Below are 16,646 nucleotides of genomic sequence, written 5' to 3' on the forward strand. Positions count from 1 at the left end.
GGGAGTACAATTTACTCTTCCTATCCCCTTAACTATAGTGGTGGACCCTTCAGCAAGGATAACTTGAGGTAGATTTTTAGGATACTGGAGGATAGAAAATAAGTTGGTTACGCTTGTCATATGGTCAGTAGCAGCAAAGTCAGTAACCCAAGGACTAGTTGGAGGGATACCAGATGACATATAGACTGTAGGATTTACCCTTCTGAGTAAAAGATACAATGCAATGTGCTGCTTGTTGTGATTCTTGATATTGTAAGAACCTTGAATACACTTCCTCGTAGATGGTTATTGCACTGACTAATAATGCTAAATGACCAAAATAACCATTAACATTTACTTTCTTTTTCTTAAGATTTTGGTAAGCAAGTGATGGAATCCATACTGATATCACTGAAGATGGGTAGTGGCATGGGTAGAGGTTGTAGGTGAAGCTAAATTCTTATTCTCACTTCTGTGATTTATCTAGTACTCCCTAATAATGAGTTCACTCCAATCAAATAATTTGGAAGAATCAGGTAAAAAACACTATTGGTCTGGTCATAGAATCATATTTGCCTTCAATTGATTAAATGCCTTTGTTGTTTCTTCACTTCCTTTGAAAGAATCTATTTTTGAGCAATGGTATGAGTGGCCTCTGCATATTGGGCCATAGCATTTTATGAACCATCTGTGATATCCTGTCAAACCCATAATTCTTCTTTAGTGCTTGATATTTTGTGGCAGTAGCCACCTCAAAATTGCTTGAATCTTTCTTGGATCAGAAGGTAGAAGGAACATTTATTACACCAAAAAACATGACCTAGAACTCAAAATGGTCATCATGAGTTTTAAAAGTTGTCTTTTGAATATCTGTAGGATAGTAGGATACATCCTGATTTGGTGATATGCAAATCCGATATCCAACTTTGGAAATTGCAGTACCCCATGTAGTTCATTGAGTAATTTCTCAGTTATAAGAATGAGAACTTGTCTTGAACAGTTTGCTTGTTCAGCTTCTTATACTCAATATATGATCACCAAGTATTGTCCTTCTTTTTAACCAAAACAACTGGAGAAGACAAAGGAACTTATACTAGGTTAACTATCCCCACAATCCAACATTTCCTTAGTCCTTTGTTTAATTAGATCCTTTTGCAAGCTGGAGTGCTTATGAAGCCTTATATTAACTTGTTGTGGTTGTTCCTTCAATGGAAATTCGTGATCATGCCTTCTATGGGGTGGTAAACCCTTAGGTTCCTTGAACAGGTTAGAGTGTTTCTAGTAACTAAATAAATTTTGAATCAAACAAACCAATAGCTCCCATTGTAGCTGTCATAGAATATTATTCAAGACTTATGTTCTTAATAACTTGTAAACTACAAATTTAAATTGTTGATAATGGTGTGGCTTTAGACAATAGTTTGCCCATGTGCTCCTCACTGATTGTTTGATTTGTTGCCGTGCTTAACCATACAACTCCACCTCCCATTCCTATATAAGCTTTACTTGTAACTGGCCAAAATTGCAAATAACATCTCCCAGGGTGCTCAATGATTCTACTCCTAACACCATATTATAATTTCCTAATTTTATAATTAAAACATACAAAAACAACAACTAAGTCTGAAGTCCCACTAGGTGGGATCAGCTACATGACCATTCTGCAAGATCTAGGACCAGTATCCTTCAAAATGGAGTGCTGTCAAACCTTCTTCATTATTTTGGTCCAAGTTATTCCTGGTCTACCCATCCGCCTTCTACTACCACTAACATTAACTAGCTCACTTCTCCTTGTTAAGCTTAAAATTTTAAGTACAAGTTATTCTACGCCTAGAATAAAAAAATGAGCTTTAAATTCGTTGCACTGCATAAACAAAAACCTTCAATCAATGCTTCACATATCAAGCAAGTTAACATTTGCTGCTGTCCGTTTAACTGGCTTGATATTAGCAACTTCATTTAAAACATTGAGTACTTTTGGATTCAGTTGAGATACAACAATTTCTTGTTGTTTATGCATGTAAATCATGTAGTTTGAAAACTTTTGGCACCCCTAAGAGCAATACGGATATTTCAGGCATATGTGCTCCAGCATCTTCGCAATTTGCATCACAGATACCCCCAGCTTCCTCTGTTCCATTTTCTCTTCAATTATCAACAATTGTCTTCTTCACACTATGCCCAAGTGCATATTTTTTATGCACTCAAAAAAATTGACCTTTGGCTCTTCTTTCTTTCAACTTTTTTTCAGAAAAAGAACTGTGTGTCCTGGTGACTGGTTTAGAGCTTCTAATTGGTGGATATGATGGAAATGACACAATTTCAGTTTGAGGCATTGCTCAATGCTATTCAGATGAATTTGGTTTTTGGCAGAACATGTCTTGTTACTGGTTGACATATGTAATTTTGAAGTGGGAGAAATTGAAGGTTTAAAGGAGTCCTCAATTGACTGGCTTGAGCAAATTGATGTAGCTGCTCGCAATTTGGCTAATGAGAGCATCTTTTAGGGTTTTTGGATTGAACTTTTGAAAGGGCATCTACGATTGTTTTTTCAATCTTCCTAAACAGAATCTTGTCCCTAACTCTTGGGACATTTTTAGCTTTTAAAAGCAACAACTTAAAGCTGGTTGTACAGCATTGCCATTTCCACTCATAGAGGATGTTCATGCAGTTGTAGAATGCCCTGTAGGCCCTTCTTGTTGGTGCACCAGTTATGTATATTGAAGATTAATACCTGCAATTATACTCCTTAGATCCGAGTCAATTGATTATGCTCATGATTCATATCAGTAATAACCTTTTCATGTTTCTGATCACAATCAGAACTAGTTGTCTCAAGTTCTTAATTTACTTTTCTATTATTGTTATTATTATTATTATTATTATTAAATCACTCTATCGGGTATCCTCAGCCATCGGTGCTGGAATCCTGCTTTGATTCGGCTTGATACCTTCACTTTCAATTACAGAAGCTAAGAATCAATAGAAAAAAAGGGAACTGAGTTTCTATTCATACTTCATTCGTTGAAAATTGAAATATGATTCTCTTTTCTTAACCTTCCATCTCTGTCAACACATATTACAAACTACTTACTAATATTACAGCCAACTACTCTAATAAACTTTATTTCTTTCTTTAAGAAGTACCTGTATCAAATTTCAGGTTTTGCTTGCATGAGAGAGAACAGCGTAAATTTCGAAACTTCAGTTTGCATTTAAGGCTTTTCTCTGCAATGGATTCTTCCAGCGTAAATTTTGAAACATCAGTTTTCTTTTAAGCCTTTTTGTCCACAATGGGTTTTTCCAGCAGGAACGTAATACCTATTCAGTGCCCATCATCAGTTCTTAATCAGGTTAATCATTCAGTTTCTTTAATTAGATTTCTTTGTTGTTGTTGTTGCTGCTTTTGTCATTTCTGCTGCTTTAGCAGATATATTACTAATTTGGCTTCTTTAATTACTGTTCAGGTTAACACCCAACCAGCAGTATTGTTGGGATTTGGGTTTTCAAAGTGCAGACTGCCCTGCTTCCGTGACCCTGCTGGATTCACTCTTCTCACTTCGAAGGCAAGCAAGAACAATTAGTTTTCTCTCATGTCAATAAATTTGGAGATTTTGAAATTAAGTTTATCCCCTTTTTTTTTTATTGGCTAAAAAGAATTGTATCTTTTAAAATGTAGGTAACAAGCATTCCTCATCTCAGGTGCTCACACAATCGAAGTCAAAAGCCACTACCTAGTTCCTGTGCCATTGAGAAGTACGCAATTTCTTTTACTCTGGATAGTGATAATCTTGGGTTCTTGGTACTGGCTAACTGTGTATCTTGGCTCTTTTAATATTTGGTTGTTCTTTTAATCTATACAATGTGCTGGCTATATTTCCTTGATGAATAGTGGTTATAGAGTTGTTCTTTCATAGATGGTGTATGTTATTAATTATTCACTTAGACATCTTTACTTGGACTGCAGGAAAATGGTTAAAAAGCCAGGAAGGAAAGAGCACCACTTATGGAAGAAAAGAGATTCATCACAATCAGGACAGAAGGCACTCAATCTTATCCGAACCGTATGTTTATGTAATAATTTCTTATGGTGTGTTACTTATTTGTGCTCTTCTAAGGTTTGTGCAATTTGTTAAGGAGAAAGTCTGGTAGGTTTGAAAGGATTGACCGACTATTTTTGGGCCATATTTTTAAGTATTTGGTAATATACAGCATTTGTTTTGATAAAAGTAATAATAAACAGCATTTCAGTTTTATATTCATTATATACGCTTTGAAATGGCAGGTGTCTGAGATTCCTAATGAGAAAGAGGCTGTTTATGGAGCATTAGACAAATGGACTGCTTGGGAGACAGAGTTCCCATTGATTGCAGCAGCTAAGGCCTTACGAATTCTAAGAACGAGGAGTCAGTGGATTCGTGTAATTCAGGTATGCAATGTGTTTTTTTCAAGATTTTTTATTAGTCCTGTATTTGTGATGGCATGCCACAACCTTTTGGGGGTCATGTCACAGGCCCATACAGGCCCTTGCGGCAGCATGGTAGAAGAGAAGAGGGGCTGTGGGCCCCATGCACATGCTATCTGGTGCTGCCTTATGGGCCTGTGATGCACAGAATTGCTCTTTTATAATTGTCATTTAAATTATTTTCCTATGGGTTGTTCCTCCCAAGAGGTGGGTCAAGAACTTGATGTCAAAGTAGAATATCTATATAGTGGATGCAGCATGGCCTGGTCCAGTATGACTCTTTTGCACTGTTTCTTGTGCATAAGGTAGGGTGGATTATGGATAACATGTAGGACCTGTGGGAGGGTAGTTTGAACTTTTCAAAGTGATCTAAAGAATCAAATATTTTATTTATTTATTTATATATTTATTGTTGTGATATTTAATAGATTTTGGGCGTTGTACATTTGGTTATTGTGTGAGATCAGATGAGAATTCCTATAACTAGTTCTTTGTGTGCAAATATGGAATTATAGATGAATGAATATATTGATAGCCAGACCTACCAAACTGTGTAAATGAGGATGGTGATGGTGATCTTGTGATGCAGGATGATTGGCACAAGAGGAAGTTACCAGAATAATAAATAGAAAACAATAAAAAGGGTAAAGGAAAATTTAAAGGATAGGAATGGAGGAATCTCTTTTGGAATTCAAGAAGTCTGACCCATCCAAGACAACAAGGCAAAGAAGAGTAAGGGCAAAGATTGGGCAGGCAATGGGAGTTGAGCAAAATATTGGTGAATCAAAAGCCATCCTCAAGCAACAAAGGTAACCAACCTATGGAAACAAGGGTGGTGGTGACAAACCAAAGATTGCTTGCTTCCTTTGTGAAGCCCCTTACTGAGATGGGGTGCTTAAAGAGGAGAAAAACAGCAAACTCTCTGGCTTGTTTCAAGAAGAGGAGGCGAGTTATCAGAAAGAGGAAACATGAATGGCTTATTACGACTCTTGAACGCTATCAAAACCAAGGTTGAGGTGTTCAAGATCAAGAAGAAAGGAAGCATGTATGCGAAGACTATGGTGAAGGGGTTGAAGACTTGAGCTTTGGTGGGTACAAGTGCTTCTGATAATTTCATGAAGGCGAAGGAAGATGAAAGGCTAGGAATCAAACAAGTGAAAGAGCAAGGGTGGCATAAGGCTGCACTTTGAGGCTAAGCCCATTTATGGTGTAGCATATGGGTAAAGATATGCCTTGGTGAATGGTATGGAGCGAAGTGATGGCCATGGACCAATAGATGACTATCTTGTAGTCCTTAGGATGGATGGAGTTTAGGCCTTCCATTCACTTTGCTGACACCTTTTTCATCTTCAGGAGACCTTTCCGGGGTTCTTTGATACATCTGTGTGTTTTTTATTTTTTTTTCCAGAAACTGCATTGCATTTTTTATACATTCTGATAATGTTTGGAGGGTATGGGATAAATTATTTGGTTTTTAGGCGAATGTTGGATGAGTTCAGAAGCAGCGGAGGACTTTTTGGCAGTTTCTTTTGTTGGTTTTTTCAGGAAAAAGGAAAGGGCAGCTCTTTGGAGGGGTGCTTTCTTTTCAGTATTTTGGGGGTTGTGCATGGAGCATAATGCAGGTATTTTTCAGGGAAGAAGTCACATTTTCTGGTTTGGGAAAAGATGCATTATTTGATTTCTCTTTTGTGCATGGGGAGGGGAATTTTAAGGGGGAGAGTTTTTCTGATGTTCAGCTTGATTGGCGTTATGTTTTGGATTGATAGTTTGCGCTAGTTTTATTTGCTCTTTTCCGGTATTTTTCTATATTTCTCTTTTTTTTTTTTCTAGATTTTTCTAGACTTTGCTAGGGAGAAGTCTAACTCTCCTGGCTGTACATTCTTAATCTAATAATGAAAATTTTCTTTTGCTATCTATATATAAAAAAAAAACATAATAAATAAGGGGATGCCAGTGCTCATCATGCTACCACACAGTCCACCCACACACACACACACACACACACACCCACACGCACAGAGAAGGACATACGAAGGGGAATGGCTAGAACTAAGAGGGATAGGCTATAGAGAGGGAGAGGGAGTGCAGAGCAATAGGGTATTGTCGGAGATCAAAGGTTGGAGGGCGGAAGCTTTGCAAGGGAGGAGAGTTATTGTGGTGGCTTTTATAGGCACAAACAGAAGAGGGATAGGGCATTAAGGGCTGCATAGGAGATACCAGGGTTCCATGGGGTTGGTGGCTGAAAACTAGGATGGAAAGGGGGAAGGAATGGCAACATTATGTGGGAAAATGGGGAAGACAAGGGCCAAAAGCGACATCATTTTGTTTCTCCCCAGTCCCCACCCCCTATTTATTTTAAAAAACATGCACGCACTTGTGCGTAGAGACCACATCTGGATCCAAGCAAGCATGCCCTTTCTTTATCTTTTAATAGTTCTAAAAAAATTCGTTCAGATTCCTATGCTCATGTGTCACCCATGCACTGAAATTATTTTATTTTTGAAATTTGTATTCTTGATTTTTTTTTTTAATTTGAAAAACATGTAACTTATGCATGGGAAAAACAATTCAAAAATTCTAGAAAAATCTCAGGGAGGCTAAAAAAATTCAAGAAAAAAAAAAACCTGAAATAAGTAAGAAAAATGATTTTCATGCTGTGAGCTGCCCCGAGATGATCGTGGACTATCCTGAACCTCTAGAAATGGGCAAAGAAGGCTAGAAAATTTTAGGAAAAGAGGAGAGATAAAACAACGTGAAAAAGGAAACTTGATCTGTTTGGTCCATCACTCAGTGTTCTGTAACACAGATAAAATTCAATGTTGATTCTCACTAAATGAGAAACTATGGTGCTGTAATTTGTATCTTGCAATACCTCAAAGGTGATTGGGAAGAGGCCTCTTGTATTAGGATCAGGGTCTCTTATATTTTTACGATTCTTTTTTAGTTCATGTAATAGCTATTCCTTGGAATAAGATAGAACATAGTGAAAATTTTGGGAATGTAAGTAATAGCTATTCCTTGTCTGTTTTTTATTATTTCATTCAACAAGTAATACGAAAGGAATAGAAATTCCCATGGTGAAATTTGGGAATTGTTATTCCTTGTTATGGACTCAAAAAAAGTTTCACATTGTTATTTGCTTTATGGTATCAACATAGTTATTTGTGCAACCGAACTAGCCTATTTATAACTTATTTGTTCCTAAGAATAGATATTCCGTGAACCAAACATAGGGTTAGGGTTATGCAAATGCAAATTGGGTTGGATCACTTTTTGACATGAGATCCACAACTAGTTATTGTGTGTTTGTTGGTGGCAACCTAGTTACCTAGATGAGCAAGGAACAATATTAAAACAATCAGGTTCCCCATAGTTTTGGCACATGGGGTTGATGTGTGATAATCAGGCTGCCATTGAAATTGCATCCAATCCAATATTCAATGAGAGAACGAAGCATATCAAAGTTGACTATCATTTGTTTGGGAATTGGAAGAAACTTGTGCAGAAGCTCATTGAAACCACTGATGTTAAGTCTGAACACCAACTTGCAGATCTGTGCACTGAATCTTAAGGGGTTGATTGGATTAAATCAATTTGTAAGAAGCTAGGAGCATTTGATATCCATGCTTTGATGGGGGAATGTTATTAGTTTTTGGTTATTTAGTATTATTGCCTATGCTAGTTACTAAGAGTGAGTGAGAGTACTATGTTCATTATGATGTACTTGAGTTATATTATAGATAGAGATGAGATTAGTATGATTTGGTCTTCCAAATTAGACAATACTTCAATAGAGACTACAAGTCATGCTGGCAGAGCTATTAAAGGGACTACCACCCAAGAGGAAGGTAGCCCATAGAATTCAGTTGGAAAGCAATGCAAGGCTGTGATGCCCTAACGAATAGCCCTCCCGAGTTGAAGGAACTTTGGGAGTATCTTAAAGAGCTATTGGATGTGGGATACATCAAACCAACAAAAGCCCTTTTATGGTGCACTTGTTTCCAAAGGATAATGATGGTTCGCTTGACCTATGCATCAACTATAAGGCACTTAACAATATCAAGGTTAGAAACTTTGCATGGATGAGACCAAGGTGCGAGCAATGCAAGAATGGGGAATGTGACCAAGTTGAGATCTTTTTGGCTTGGTGAATTACTATTGGCAGTTTATCAAGGGATCTTCAACCGTAGGACAGTTGACTATTTTGGATGACGAGCATATTGATTCTTATGTAGATAGTTTGTGATGATATTTGGTTCAATGGATAGCTTACTTTGCTTTGGGTGCTACATGGCTTAGTGAGCATTATGTTCATAAGAGTTCTCTAAAGCTGTTGGAGTAGTGTTTGTCATCAACTACAAGATATTACCTTACTTCCTTACAAACAAAGACTTTGAACCTTCAATTTTGGCCTTTTAGAAAACTATTGACTAATTCTCCTTTAGAATTTTTTTTTCTTTATCCTCTTCGAGTTTAGTAGAGAAACATGTTGCCGCTAAACAGATTTTGCTGTTATTTTTCGTTATAAAAATATTAACTTTTACAAATAGGCAACTTACTTTTGCTTTTAAAATGGTTGTTTTCTTGTATTAGTGTGAGAATTTGTGCTTAGAAAACATGTTGCTGTAGTTTAGGAGAAATTGTACATATTTAGAAACATAATTTCTATTTTTAGTGGCGACATATGTTTCTATTACAAAAATATTATGATGTAGGATCAGATGGTGATAGATAATTAGAAAGAAAATCATAGAAAATTAAGAGAAAACCAATAGAAGGTAACAGAAAATAAATGGGAAAAATAAGAATGGGAAAATCAAAGCAAGACTCAATTTAGGGCTTAATTTTGAATGTTCCTATCTATCTCTCATGGTTGCGCACCACACCTTTATAAAGGCTTTCTCTTAACACTAAATATGGAAAAAATATCTAGGAAATAATATCAAATATCTAAAAATTAAAACAACACATAATTGTAAAGTCTTTCAATCATGAAGACCCTAGATAATCTACTTGATTATAAACTTATAAGATCTTACTATAAAATATGCTGCATAATAGGAACATTCCTGAAAAGTAATAAACTACAAGATTGTGCATAGAGGCTACTCTAGAGACGAACCAGCACATCCTTGCTTTATTTTTTAATTATTTAAAACAAACATCAATTTTATTCCCTAGGCTCATGCATGTGACTTTATAGTTAATACTTTTTTTTTTGAAATTTAATTTTTGAATAGTATTTTTTTTTTTTTTTTTTGTAATTTTGAGAAAGAAAACATTAACTTATGCACAAAAAAAAAAAAAAAAAAAAAAAAAATCAGTGTGGGGCTAAAAATTGAGAAGAAAAATCCAAAATAAATAGGGAAAATCTTAATTTTCATGCAATGAGCCCTACATTGCCCTAGGACAATTTTGGACCATCGTAAACCACTAGAGATGGGCAACAAAGGCCAGAAAATTGTAGAAAAAAATGGAGGGATAGAAGAAAAGGAAAAAGGGGATTTGGTCCATTTGGTCCACAATATAGCGTCCAGAGTTAACCTAGACAAAATTCAATGTTGACGCCTTGGCTCTTCCTAAATTTGGCCATTATTGTGCGGTAATTGTATCTTGTGGTACCAGTACCACAAAGATGTAACAGGAAAAGGCCTTTTGTATTAGGATTAGGGTCGCACTCATATTTAGGGTTATATAGATGCAAATTGGGTTGGGTGACCTTCTGATAGGAGATCAACAACTAGCTATTGTATGTTTGCCGGTAACCTAGTATCTTGGAGGGGTAAGGAACAATATTGGAAGAATTAGGTTCCCCATAGTCTTGACATATAGGGTTGATGTTTGATAATTATGCAACTTCATATTGCTTCCAATCTAGTCTTTTATAAGAGAATGAAGCATATCAAAGTGGACTATCATTTTGTTGGGGAGAAACTTGTGGAAAAGGTCATTGAAACCACTAATGTGAAGTCTAAGCACCAACTTGTAAATCTGTTCACTAAGTGGCCGGTTGCTACCACTGTCAAAAATTATGATTAGGAAAACCAGAAAAGAAAACTAGTAACCAAAATCAAAAACTAAAAACTAGAAACTAGTAACCTGTTTAATTAATATTTGTAAAGTAAAAATAAATTAAAAGTTTAATTAAAAGATGCTCATTTTTCATCTTTAAGTAAAATAATAATTTTTAAAAAATATGATTTAAATAATAAAAGTGAAAAATAATACAAAATAAAATACTATAATAAAAATAAAACTTTTTCTAATTATTTAATTTAATTGTTATGTTTTCAAAATTCATTTTACAACAACAATCTCATTTTAAATGACAATTGAAAAATAGTAAAAATATTTTGCAGTTGGCTTTTACTATTTTTGTTAATTTTTTTTTTTGAAATTTATGGTTATTTTTACTTTAATTTTATTTAAATTCATATGATCATTTTATTTTAATTTTAGTTAAAAAGTGTGTATAAAATGAACGATTTAATCCAAGAAAAATATGTTTGGATATTAAAATTTTCTGGCAACAAGTTGCCAAAACAATAAAATCTGGTTTTCAATTTTTTCATAAACAAACAGAAACTAACAACAGAAACCAACACATTTACAAATCTATTTCTGCACTGTTCCAAAATTGAAACAGAAAACACTAACGATAACAAACAGACCCTAAATATTTAAGAGGTGATTGGGTTAAATAGATTTGTGACAAGCTAAAGGCTTGTTTGGTATCTTGTTGTTTTCTATTTTATGTTTTATGTTTTTCCATAGTGAAGAAATAGATTATAAAAATGTGTTTATTTAGGGTTTGCTTGGTATCGTTGTTGTTTTCTATTTTCTATTTCTCAACAATGAAGAAACATATAATAAAACCGTGGTTGTTTATGTTGTCATTTTTTTGTTTTTGTTATTGATTTTCTGCCACTAGGTTTTATGGTTTTTAGTTGTTTTGATAGCCCGTTGTCAGAAATTTTAATATCTATAAATAGTTTTTTTTGGATTAAATTTATATAATTTTAAATTAAAATGAAAATTAAATGATCAATATGAATTTAAATATAATTTTAAAAAATATACATAAATTTTGAAAAAAAAAAGCCAATTACAAAATACTTTTACTTTTTTTCAATTGTAATGTCTGATAGAATTTTTTTTGTAAAGTAAAATTTGAAAGCAGAATAATTAAGTAAAATAATTATAATAATTTTTTTTTATTATAGTAATTTTTTAATGCGTATTATTTGCAATTTTATTATTTTAATTATATTTTTATAATATTATTTGATTTAAAGATGAAAATGAATATTAGTATCATAAATTTTAACCAAACAAGTTGCTGGCTCTAGTTCTTAGTTTTTATTTTGGTTTTTGGTTTTCGTTTATCTAATTTTTGACAATAATACTATACTACCCCTTATGTTGTTAGTTTTCTATTTCTGTTGCCAGTTTTCAACAGTTTGCTAAAAAGTTGAAAACTTGATTTTATGGTTTTCAATTGTTTTGGCAACCTATTGTTTGAAATTTTAATATTTGGAAATAGTTTTTTTGGATTAAACTATTCATTTTATACACTTTTAAATTAAAATCAAAATAAAATGATTATATGAATTTAAACGTAATTAAAATAAAAATATACATAAATTTCAAAAAATAGTAATAAAGCCAATTGCAAAATACTTTTACTATTTTTCAATTGTCATTTGCAATAACTTTTATTTTAATTTTAGTAATTTTGTAATGTATATTATTTGTAATTTGATTATTTTAATCATATATCTGTAATATTATTTGATTTAAAAATGGAAATGAGTTTTTTTTAATTAAGTTTTTAATTTGTATTAGTTTTGTAAATGTTATCCAAATAGGTTGTTGGTTTCTAGTTTTTTGTTTCTGTTTCTAATTTGTGGTTTTTGTTTTTGGTTTTTGTTTCTCTAATTTTTGATAGTGATACCAAACGGCCCCTAAGAGATCCATGCTTCAACTTGAGTTGGAGGGCTATTAGCTACTGGTTATTGGTCATTTAGTATTATTACCTATGTTCACTATTGAAGAGACTGCCACCCAAGAGGAAGGTAGACAATACAATTGAGTTGGAAAGGTATGCATGGCCATGATTACCTATTGAATAGCCTTGCCTAAGTTGAAGGAATTTTGAAAGCATGTTAAAGAGCTATTGGATGCAGGATACATTGAACCATCAAAAGATCACCAAAGGGGAAGAACCTAAGATTGCATGTGTATCTCTCTACTAATTCTTGATTATGCTTTTCGGTCTTCATTTTCCTCCGGGAAGGGAATTATCTTTTATTGTAAATCTTTTTTCACTTGTTCGATTTGTTTCCCAATGTTTATTTAATCCCCTTGTAAATTTTATTTGGACTGCTAAGCCTTACAAGGTCAAGGTGCTTATTTGGTTAGTCCTTAATAAAATTAACACCAATAGTTTGCTGTAGAGCAGGCCTTTAACCTCAGATATTGAGACATGTGCTTTCAAAGTGTACAGACTCATTCTCATCTGTTTTTTTGTTTTGGAAGCTTGGAGTTCATGGGATGGATTTGCTGGCTTCTTTGGTGAGAATTTGTGTGGCTGAAGTCATTGAATGCCTTCTTGTTTATTTCTTTTAGAGGTTTTGAGGGGGACAAGGATGCTAACAAGTTGTGGCATTGTGCTGTTTTGGCATGTTTTGGGGTATATGATTGGAAAGGAATGCCTGTATTTTTAACTGATGCCAACTGACTTTGCCGCTGCTTTGGGATAGGTTTGGGTTTCTGGGTATCTCTTGGGCGTTTCAAGGGGATATGTTTTTCAGACTTTCAGAGAGAGCAGCTGGCATTGATGGCTTGATGCTCTTTCTTCTTTCTTATACTTTTTTATTTCTTTTTGCTTTACTGATATTGTAGTATTCCTTATCCTATGATTTGTATCTCATTTATAACTCAAGGAAATTTTGTTTTCTATCAAAGAAAAGCCATTTCAACCCAAATGCAATGATTTATGCTACTGTGGAGCCAAGATTTACCTGTAGCAGAGGACACGAGTTCTGGTTAAAAAACCAGGGTCTAAGAATTATTGGATTTTAGTGTCATTATTGTGCAATGTTAATTTCCTTTGGCATCAAATCAGGGATCTACAAATTTGATTCTGTTTCATATAGATATATATTGCTCCTGAAGTGCATATTTAAGTGAATGCAGTTAGTGATGCCATTTCAACCCAAATGCAATGATTTATGCTACTGTGGAGCCAAGATTTACCTGTAGCGGAGGACACGAGTTCTGGTTAAAAAATCAGGGTCTAAGAATTATTGGATTTTAGTGGCATTATTGTGCAATGTTAATTTCCTTTGGCATCAAATTAGGGATCTACAAATTTGGTTCTGTTTCATATATATATATATTTAGCTCCTAAAGTGCATATATAAGTGATTGCAGTTAGTGATTTAGGAATTATGACTTGAGTTTGAGTTGTGTTGCCCTTGGGGCTTTCTCTCTCTTTCCGTGTTTCCTTTAGGGTCGGTTTGGATCAAGAATTTTATTTGGGGAAAGAAAAGGAAAGGAAAATAAGAAGGATACTCATTTTCTATTATATTTTCCTTCTATATGAAATACAATTAAAAATGAAAGTTTGTTTTAATACGATTAAAAATTAGAAAAATTCAAATATTAATGATTTGTAAAATCAAAATTTTGTTCTTGGATTTGATATATTTTTCATTTTCTTTCTTAGTTTCTTTGATAATCAAACATGAAAATGTGAATTTTTTGATATTTTCCTTTACCTAATATTTTTCGAGTTCCAAACTAGGCCTAGGGTTCATTTGGATCAAGAATTTTATGTGGGAAAAGGAAAGAAAAATAAGAAGGAAACTCATTTTTTCTTAAATTTTCCTTCTTTATTAATTTATTTTAATATGACTAAAATTAGGAAAATCTAAATATTAATAATGTATAAAATTAGAATTTTGTTCTTAGATTTGATGTATTTTTTACTTTCTCATTTTCCTTGATAACCAAACATGAAAATGAGGATTCCTTGATAATTTTCTTTCCTTTCCGTAATATTTTCTGTATTCCAAACAAGGTCTTAATTCTTTTTTTTTTTACCCTGCTTTTATCTTTTCCACGTCTGTCTGCCATTTGTATATTCTCTCTGTGTTTGCCACCCCTCCCTACCCATCTCTGTTTGATGCCACCTGGCTCAGCAATATGGACATGCTTTGTGCCTGCGATAATCTTCTGTGCACGATTATCTGTCTACACATTTTATGCAAGCATGCTTTCACACAATTATATTTATCAGCATTATATGGTTATGGTAAGTAAATTCACGTCAATGAATATAAATATGCAACGTAGAGGAGTATTAATTTGCTACGGAGTAAAAAATTCATGAGATTGAAATATCACATGTTTTGATCCCAGGGCTGTTTACTGTGAGGACTTAAAATTTTGGTAAAGCACTCCAGCTTATATTCAGAAGTATAAATATTTAAGATTTGGGTACTATAAGGATTTCCTTGGTTACTGATCTTAGTGATAGTCAGGTGGCTAAATGGATGTTGAGCAGAGGTCAAGGAGCAACAATGGGGACATATGACACCCTTCTACTGGCTTTTGACATGGATCAGAGGGTGGATGAGGCTGAATCATTGTGGAATATGATTTTGAATGCACATACACGGTCTGTGTCAAGACGATTGTTTTCAAGGATGATTGCCTTGTATGATCATCACAACATGCCAGATAACATAATTGAGGTTGCTAAAATCCCATCCTTTGTTGTGTTTGGTGGAAAAAATTGATGCTTTAGTTGCAGTTTTTTGTCATTAGTTTTGAAACTTGTGCATGATTTGTAGCTTCACACATGATTAAACGTTGTGACGCTAAAGAGCCTAAAATTGAAATTCTTTGACATTCAGGTATTTGCTGACATGGAGGAGTTGGGTGTGAAACCAGATGAAGATACTGTCCGGAGAATTGCGCGTGCCTTTCGGAAGCTAGGTCAAGAGGAGAAGCAGAAGATGTTTCTTAAAAAATATCAGTGCAAATGGAAATACGTCCGCTTCAATGGTGAACGAGCCAGGGTGAGAATAGATTCATAGGATAACTAAAATTGGTTCAGATGAATGAAGTGGTTGTCAAGAATAGCAGCATCCAGAGCACAAATTCTAACACGAATTCCAACACACTGACTGCCTTGGCAAACATTTTGATCTCGGAGTTCTTTGCAAACTGACATGGGTTGCCTTCCTTTCAGTAGGCTTTTTCCTGGCCTATGGTGGGGGCTTATTTAGGGATTTAGTGTAATTACAACAAAGATGGATGGTGGGGTAAAACGAGGGCTTTGTTTCCATTGATATCTACCCTCATTGTGGTGGTGTTTGGGGGCTGTTGCCGTGATCTCGCCGTGGTGCTTCTAATGATGGTGATCGCCTTCACCCCTTCTTTTTATATTTATGTTTGTGTATATTTTTGGGCAAATAAAATTTGGTTGGTTCAATGTCCACTTGACTTGCTTTTGTATCTTAATGAGACTTACGAATTGATTTGGATACCAGTATTGTCAATGATTTATGGAAGCTAGGTTGAATCATCTCCAAGCGTGAAAAGCCATTCACTTCATTTCATTTTCTGAGGACTAGAAGCCTTGTCAGAATCATTGCCCAAGCAAGGTACCGCGCACTGTGAGCCTGTAACAGCTTCCAATACTTGAAATAACAATCCTTGGATTTAATTCAAGTATATTTATTGCAATTTATTAGGAATATGAAAATTGGTTGTGTTTTGAAGTATGAATTTAAATCTGGAGATTTGGATAAAATTAAGCCTGAGTTTACAGAGCATTTTATTTAAATTCACACAAGTTTAAATAAATGAAGTTTTGAAATTTAAATTTCTAAAGACGGGGTGAGAGCTCTCTATGAGCAATTGAGAGTAATTTTTTTTCTTTCCCGCTGTCGCTCTGAAGCCCAATTTGCCAAAATGTTTTCACCATGTTTAAGAGATAAAGGGGAATTCCTCAGCTGCAATGCCCACCAAAGTTTGAAGTTCATTCGCAAGTCTCCAAAACAATAGAACAGAGAAGTTGACTAACCTGGAAAAAAATAAACACCAAGATTGCTTTGAAGCCTATGCCCATGATGAGATGAGAAAATTTCACTATGAATCAAATAAAAGTAAAATGAAAATCCAAATAACA

The 16,646-nt window shown here is 34.2% G+C and overlaps 1 protein-coding gene across 2 annotated transcripts in view; it reads left to right on the plus strand.

Annotated features, from left to right (window-relative positions):
- LOC131144090 (pentatricopeptide repeat-containing protein At4g18975, chloroplastic) overlaps positions 1 to 16,040 on the plus strand; it is a 32,712-nt gene extending 16,672 nt beyond the window's left edge. Inside the window, exons 2-7 of one of the 2 annotated variants that reach the window (XM_058092471.1) lie at positions 3,447 to 3,545; positions 3,659 to 3,735; positions 3,947 to 4,043; positions 4,265 to 4,408; positions 14,992 to 15,204; positions 15,367 to 16,040. In XM_058092471.1, the coding sequence (XP_057948454.1) occupies positions 3,447 to 3,545; positions 3,659 to 3,735; positions 3,947 to 4,043; positions 4,265 to 4,408; positions 14,992 to 15,204; positions 15,367 to 15,549 (813 nt within the window). In that variant the 3' untranslated portion in view covers positions 15,550 to 16,040. The remainder of the gene's footprint in view (positions 1 to 3,446; positions 3,546 to 3,658; positions 3,736 to 3,946; positions 4,044 to 4,264; positions 4,409 to 14,991; positions 15,205 to 15,366) is intronic. The other variant, XM_058092472.1, reaches the window with a different exon arrangement.
- Positions 16,041 to 16,646: the final 606 nt, after the last annotated feature.

Source organism: Malania oleifera, chromosome 12 (genome assembly GCF_029873635.1).
Source record: "Malania oleifera isolate guangnan ecotype guangnan chromosome 12, ASM2987363v1, whole genome shotgun sequence".
NCBI classification, from domain to species: Eukaryota; Viridiplantae; Streptophyta; class Magnoliopsida; order Santalales; family Ximeniaceae; genus Malania; species Malania oleifera.